This window comes from Hydractinia symbiolongicarpus, chromosome 10, assembly GCF_029227915.1.
Source record: "Hydractinia symbiolongicarpus strain clone_291-10 chromosome 10, HSymV2.1, whole genome shotgun sequence".
Lineage (NCBI taxonomy): Eukaryota > Metazoa > Cnidaria > Hydrozoa > Anthoathecata > Hydractiniidae > Hydractinia > Hydractinia symbiolongicarpus.
The window spans coordinates 12,712,635-12,719,757 of NC_079884.1; the positions used below are offsets into that span (position 1 = coordinate 12,712,635).

The following is a 7,123-nucleotide window of genomic DNA, read 5'->3' on the forward strand; positions in this document are numbered from 1 at the left end:
ACATTTATCTATATCTACACAAAATCTTTTATTTCAAGAATTATTTATCATGCTAAGTGTAAACTGTGCTGTTATTGGCTGTTTTAATAGCACTAAGAAGTTGCGAAAATGGAAGAAGGAACGATGTGAAATTCACGAAGTTAAACATGAAGAATGTTCATGTCAGCGACCGTTTAGTTTGGATTGCTTTCCAAGCGTCCTTAGAAATAACGAACAGAGGCAGCGTTGGATAAAAGCTATGAGAAGAATCAACCCAGATAAAAGTGATTGGGTACCAAAACAAAGTGACAGGGTATGCTCTGTTCATTTTGTTGATGGTACACCTTACCAAAAGTATCCAGACCCAACACTGGAATTGAGGTACGACACTCCTGTTACTAAAAAACCTAGGAGAGAACTATTTCGACATTCTCTGGAAAAGTCATCTCTTGTTTAAGAAGATGTTTCCAGCAATGAAGCCCAAGAAGAGGAACCTTCTTGCTCAAATATTTCTGACGCATCAGGATTTTTTTCACTGACAATATCAGACCACTCTTACACTATTTCTTCACCGCCTACATGTGAATCATGCAGAGACAAGAGCAAAATGATCAAATCTTTGGTCAGTAAAGTGAACTCCTTAACTGTACAAGTAAAGAAGTATAGAGGCAAAGCCTTTGTGATTGTTAAAAATACACCAATGACTTGGAGAATCAATAAAAGTGATTCCAAAATGAATTACTACACTGGTTTATCTTCTATCATGTTATTTACCACTCTGTTATTGCTATTAAAGCCTTACTTACAGAAGTGAATTATTGGAGGGGGTCAAAACGAGCATGTTTAAGTACTAAAATAAAGCGTAAAACTAAACATGTGAAAAAGTTAACACAGCGTGATGAGTTTTTGTTAGTTTTGATGAAACTTCGTTTGGGCTTACTGACAGAGGACCTTGCAGATCGTTTTGGAATATCACCATCAACATGTTCCACAGTATTCGTAACTTGGATTAGAATTATAAGTAGAGTTTTAAGTGATGCACTTGTTGTCTGGCTTCCAAGAGAAGCCATTCGTGATAACTTGCCAAAAACATTTGCCAAAGCAGGTTATTCCAAATGTCGGATTATAATTGATTGTGCTGAGGTGTTCATTGACAGACCAAAATCCTTAACAAATCAAGCATCTACTTGGTCAGACTATAAGCATCACAACACTTTAAAATTTCTTGTTGGTATAAGCCATTCTGGATATATAACTTTTTTATCTGATTGTTATGGTGGGCGCGCGTCCGTTAATTTTATTACAAATAACTCTGGATTTTATGATTTGTTAGAAAGTGATGATGAAGTTATGGCAGATCGTGGATTTCAAATCAGAGAAGAATTAATGTTACGTTTTTGCAAATTAGTTGTTCCACCAGGTGCACGTGTAAAAAGTCAGATTACAAATTCAGTTTTTGTTTTTGACATTGCAAGTATGTCACTTATACTGTATATGTCTGATGGTTGAGTTCAGAAAAACTTAAACACTCTCTAACAAAGTCAATTTCTGGTTTTGGTACAGCAGTAAATAAAATACTTTAAGGAATAATTTCTTTTAATTTGTCTGCTATTTTGTTAAGAAAAAGTAATTTCTCGCCACAATGTTGAAGAGGATCAAAGTTCTTTTTAGGTTTCGATACTAAAGGGCGCTTTCTCTTTCCTCTGTCCGAAAAGTTATCTCTGCTAAAATTCAAGTCTTTAATTTTAGTTGGAGCTACTTGCTTTCTGTTAGGAAGCCACTCGTTAGCGGTGCTTGTACAAGCTGTATTTGTATTTTAATAAAAGCTATTAATTTATCAACAAACTTTAACCCTTTTTTAGTTACCTCTTTCTAATGCATCACCCTTGGACTTGAAACAATTCACTATTACGCTTATCTGCCAGTCACTCGGGATAACACCATCCTTTATAATCTGATTTGCAAAACTTGTAATAAACTCAACTCCAGTATATCCAGACGCTTTTACCATCTCTGCAACAACACTCAATACTTCTGAAGCCTTGTCAAACTTCATTTTCCTATACCCTCCACTAACCATTCTGTCTTGAATTGCATAGCAGACCCTTCTACAACATCATCATAAGGCAAATTCATCCCAATCAAACTCAGTGGTAAGCAACCTCTGATAATGACTCTTACAAGCTAGTTTTTTCTTTTCCTTTGTGCTAGCCAAAGCATCTTCATTGTAACATGTACACTCTCACTTACAAAATCTTGATTAGTCTTCTTAATTTGGTTTGCTATCTTGAACACCTCATTGCACGTGTCTTCCCTTCTTAACACATCTACAAATTTGTTTCTCTCTGTTTCTGATTTTGGCTTACAGCAGTAAGAGCACGACGCTTAGCTTCTATGTAAATATTTTTACTACCACCTGACTTTCACTCTTTCCAAAGCTTTATCTTTTCCTTTATACACTGATTCTCCTTCTAACAAATTATTAGATTTTTAAGATTCTAAACAAATTTCTTTGTTATGAATACAGTAAGTAAAATGAAAAGAGCTATACAGTTAACCAATGTTCGGAGATGCTCCTTTTCAGCATATATTGGCAGACCAAGTAGTGCCAAAAGTCATTCATTGGCAGCACAATACGAGGAACAAAATTTTATAAATGGAATGAGATGTATTCCTGAGAACTATGAAACTTGTAAAGTAGAGGACAATATCAATCCAGCAACTGGACAGGTGATAGGACAGTTTTATAATTCTGATGAACAGGAAGTTGAAAAAGCAATAAAAAACGCCAAAGATGCTTTTGAATCTTGGTCACAAAGTACTGCTTCTGATCGTAGTCAATTTTTGAGGAGAGCTGGTAGAATAATCAGTCAACGTGTTCATGAAATTGCAAAACTTGAAACTCTTGATTCAGGTAATTGATGTATAGAAGTATATTAGTTCTTTATTTTTATATATTTAGCAACAATGAGTATACCTTTTTTGGATTCTTCTATTTTATTAGAAAACGATTTTTAACTGATTTGCAGAAAAGAAATGTTATTTGTCATTTTTGTAATTCGAGTGGTTTTTACTATTGCGAAATAATTCAAATACCTGGAAAATAGTTCTTTTGAAGTTTGCAATATTCAGTTCACAAAAGCATGTGACAGAGATCTTAGTATAAAAAGTTGTCCCCTGTTGTTTGTAATTTATAATAAGATGTAAAAAATGTGTTTTAGGTAAAACTATCGCAGAATCTACTTTTGATGTTGAAGCAGTTGTTGAAGCATGCAATTTCTTTTCATCGCAATGTTACAATTTACTTGGTCAACAGATACCTGTTCATAATGGTGTACATGCTTACACAAGAAGAGAACCTTTAGGTGTTTGTGCAGGTGGGTTTTATTGAAGGCACTAATTGTCTTAAATAAGGCTATTTCATAATACAGGTGGGATCTCATGCACATGTGTTCACACATGCGCAATAGCTGTCCAGAGTTATCACACAAGCCAAACAAGTATTTCCTTTCCTTTTATTTTAACAAAATAAAACAGTGTTAAGGCTTCACATGAAAGCTTTCCATAAACTTGTTAGAAAAGTTATCCAGACCTCCCTCTCAGTGCTTCAAAATAAAGAGTTTAAGAAACTCTAGGAATGTGTGACTGTGTAATGTAGATCAGCAACTACCATTATAGATCAGTTTAAGGTTGCCTTTTGCTGATTGATGGCCTACGTTCCAAAGGTTAAGTAAAGGCTCACCTTTTATATTTTTTACTATGTACTATTCATTTAAATTTAGGTATTGGAGCTTGGAACTTCCCGATTAATAATATTGCCTGGAAAGCTCTACCAGCTTTGGCTTGTGGAAACACTTTTGTGTACAAGCCATCACCTCTAGCTCCACTGACTAGTACCGTTTTTGCAGAAATTCTCAGTGAAGGAGGCCTACCCCCAGGCTGCTTAAATGTTATCCAAGGTGGAGCAGAAGTGGGCGAGACATTTTGTTCTCACAAAGATATTGCAAAAGTTTCCTTTACTGGTAGTATTGAGACAGGATCAAAGGTACATATCGTTAAATTTTGTTTCAGACACTAAGCTTGGGCTTTTAAGTACTATACAACATAACCTTGACATTATTTTGTGGAAAGCTATCTTAGCATCAATGTGCATAGGATTGTGTTTGTGTCTGTACTATTTGCAACAATTCAATGTTTTCATAACTTATTTGTAAAAATATTAAGGATTTGTAGACATTTTTAATTGTAATTAAAATGTCCAATATAGGGTGGTCAATTAACTTTAAGTCAGCATTTACCGAATTGACAATCCCAGCTGCTAAGATGGAATTTCAAAATTCCCACTACTATAACCCTGGAAAGATTTGTGCTCTTATTTTTAAGAGTTGTTGTTTAAACAAGATTTGAAAATTGTTGTAAAGCCCTTCTGTTATTTAAATGATTTGTGGTCTAATTCTAACTTTCAACAGGTTATGGCTGCTTGTGCACCACACATTAAGCCAGTTACACTTGAACTGGGTGGAAAATCACCTTTAATTATATTTGAGGATGCAGATATTGAGAATGCAGTAGAAGGAGCATTAATGGCAAATTATATTACACAAGGAGAAGTATGTTGTTATTAAAAATGTTTTTATTTAATTTTCATGGGGGCAAAGTTTAAATTTCTTAAATTGTCAACACTTTAATCAAAATGTAGTGCAGGAAGACAGAAAAATTTTTGTTTTTTTATTATTATTTTAAATTTTAAATTTATTAAACGTGCCGAACAGCATAAATAAAAGTTTTGGTTATTTAACATTTTCTTTACAGTGTGATAGTCAGACTTAGTCATCAACATGTAATTTAGGTGTGTTCAAATGGAGCCCGTGTTTTTGTTCACGAGTCTATATTTGATGAATTTGTTGAAAAAGTGGTGGCTGCTACAGCTAAACTTCGTATTGGAGACACTATGGATGGGAGAGCACATATCGGTGCTCTAATAAGCAAAGACCACTTAAATAAAGTGACTGGCTTTATTGAAAGGGCTGTTGATGAGGTTGGTATAAAGTCAGAAATAATGTTTTATTTTTCTTTAGCACCAGTGTGTTTCTGGGGAAATTCAGCCAATTATTGTTGGTAAAGATGTTTCAAATCATAAAATGATTTTTTTAAATCTATGTAAAATATTTACTTCAAATAAAGTAGAAATCACAAGCTTTTTTTATCGTACTTCGTATTGGGTATAATAATTTGTTTTTGTTTTGTAAGGGTGCTCGGATCTTATATGGTGGTGCTCCTCCAGATTTTGGCAAGAGTCCTAATGCTGGGGGTTACTACTTGACACCCTGTATCATGGATAACTGCAATGACTCAATGGAAATTATCCGTGAAGAACATTTTGGTCCAATTATGTGTGTTCTGAAATTTTCAACTGAAGAAGAAGTCCTTCAAAGGGCAAATGATACACCTTCTGGATTGGCAGGAGGCGTCTTTACTCGGTACTAAATTTGATTTAATTATTTCTAAGTGTAAACAAGAGATAAAAAAAAAATTCTCAAACTATTTTTCTTTGCATCCTTTTTGAATTTCTTATAAGAAAATAACCTTTTTAATGGCCTTGCAGCAGTCCTAAAAGTGACTAGCAACACTTTTACATTTTTATAGAGAAAATATTTTGTCACTGGTAAAAGAGAGAATCATTGACAGTTAATAATATTATTGAACAAACATGGATTAATTAACTCAAAATAATTTATGAATGAAATTTGCTCTCAGACTTTAATGGAGTTTTTGGGCAGGTCTTTTTGGACTTAGCTAACTTTCAGTAAAAAGCAAAAGTCAAGTAGACTTACATTAAGTGAGGTTGGATTTCAAACCCTGTGTATGGTGAAATTTTTAATTTTAGTGACATTAGCCGTGCTCATCGTATGATTGCGAAGCTCAAGGCTGGTTCATGTTGCATAAACACTTACAATATGTTCCCGATCCTTATGCCCTTTGGTGGCTTTAAAAAGTCAGGTATTGGAAGAGAAAATGGAACAGCTGTGCTTGACCATTATTCACAGATAAAGTCTGTATATGTAGAACTAAATGATGTGGAGACTATTTTTACTTAGTCTGTGTTACAAAAATCCTGTCGTGTTATCCCTTATCAATAAATTAATATAAATGGAATCATTTCAGCAAGTTGGGTTATAATAATTTATCTGCTGCTTGGATTTTATTCCTTCTATCACTATTCTTACTGAACTTTTATTATATATATGTATTTTTTTTCTTCACAATTTCTCAGGTTGCAAATATATTTTGTCTCACCTAATTTTTAATAATTTTGATCTTAAATAATTGCTGATTGTTGTTTCTGTTTCTGTTATTTTTATTTTTATTCTAATTTCTACAGCCTGTAAAATTAGTAATGGGTAATTTTCATAGCAATACCCTACTTAATTTTTACAATTCTTTTCTGGCTACATGCTATGAGTAACGAGCAAAACCTAACCTTTTATATAATATGATATATATACATAATTAATTTTTGATTTAATTTTATTGTTTAGAACCTTATGTTTTACTTTGATTGGCTTATATTTACACATCAAAAAAAAATCTTGGTTTGTTTATACTTTTGACACAAATATTTGATCGTAAAAATGAAAGCAAGTGAAAAGAGATTTCAACTCCTTGATGATGTAGCAGTTGCAAACCTAGGAGATAATGCTAATAACTGAAATACCCTAAAATTTCATAAAAAATCCATCCTTACAAAAAATGGTAATTCACACTGAATAACATGCTTTCGTGGGTTACTTTATTGTGATAAATTTTCACAGGGATTACATTTTGCGGTTAAGAAAATGAAGCACTTTGTGGGGACTTAAATTTGTGTTTTGACATTTTTTACAATTTTTTGAAACTGGTAAAATTAGCTCTCAGTTAAATTTTGTGACAAACAGCAACAGACAAATGAATCTATTGTAGAAAAATATCTAAAAAAAGAAATTTACAAAAGTTGATACTTTCTTTTGTAATCAACAACAAGAAGTAGTTTATTTTAACAGATTATACCTCATATTTTTTACTTGTTTTTTTTTTTTTTTTTTCTTATTAAAAAACGGGAGGTGACAAAGGAAGTAAGGGAAAGTAAGAACGCAAGTTGAAGTGA

The 7,123-nt window shown here is 33.0% G+C and overlaps 2 protein-coding genes across 2 annotated transcripts; both read left to right on the forward strand.

Moving 5' to 3' along the window:
* Positions 1-586: 586 nt before the first annotated feature.
* LOC130612874 (uncharacterized) lies at positions 587-1,488 on the forward strand. The gene is made up of 2 exons (XM_057434213.1): positions 587-728; positions 776-1,488. Exons 1-2 carry the CDS (start codon positions 587-589, stop codon positions 1,486-1,488), a joined length of 855 nt encoding a protein of 284 aa, XP_057290196.1.
* Positions 1,489-2,349: 861 nt separating this feature from the next.
* Positions 2,350-6,280, forward strand: LOC130612661 (4-trimethylaminobutyraldehyde dehydrogenase-like). Its single transcript, XM_057434012.1, has 7 exons — positions 2,350-2,893; positions 3,201-3,356; positions 3,762-4,024; positions 4,449-4,589; positions 4,829-5,017; positions 5,230-5,459; positions 5,867-6,280. The coding sequence occupies exons 1-7, from the start codon at positions 2,497-2,499 to the stop codon at positions 6,075-6,077; spliced, it is 1,587 nt and encodes a 528-aa protein (XP_057289995.1). The 5' UTR covers positions 2,350-2,496; the 3' UTR covers positions 6,078-6,280.
* The last annotated feature ends 843 nt before the right edge of the window (positions 6,281-7,123 follow it).

Coding starts and splice junctions, on each gene's coding strand:
- LOC130612874 (XM_057434213.1), top strand. CDS start 587: ATGATCAAATCTTTGGTCAGTAAAGTGAACTCCTTAACTGTACAAGTA. Junction 729..775: donor CAAAATGAATTACTACACTG/GTTTATCTTCTA, acceptor TTGCTATTAAAG/CCTTACTTACAGAAGTGAAT.
- LOC130612661 (XM_057434012.1), top strand. CDS start 2,497: ATGAATACAGTAAGTAAAATGAAAAGAGCTATACAGTTAACCAATGTT. Junction 2,894..3,200: donor ACTTGAAACTCTTGATTCAG/GTAATTGATGTA, acceptor AATGTGTTTTAG/GTAAAACTATCGCAGAATCT. Junction 3,357..3,761: donor ACCTTTAGGTGTTTGTGCAG/GTGGGTTTTATT, acceptor ATTTAAATTTAG/GTATTGGAGCTTGGAACTTC.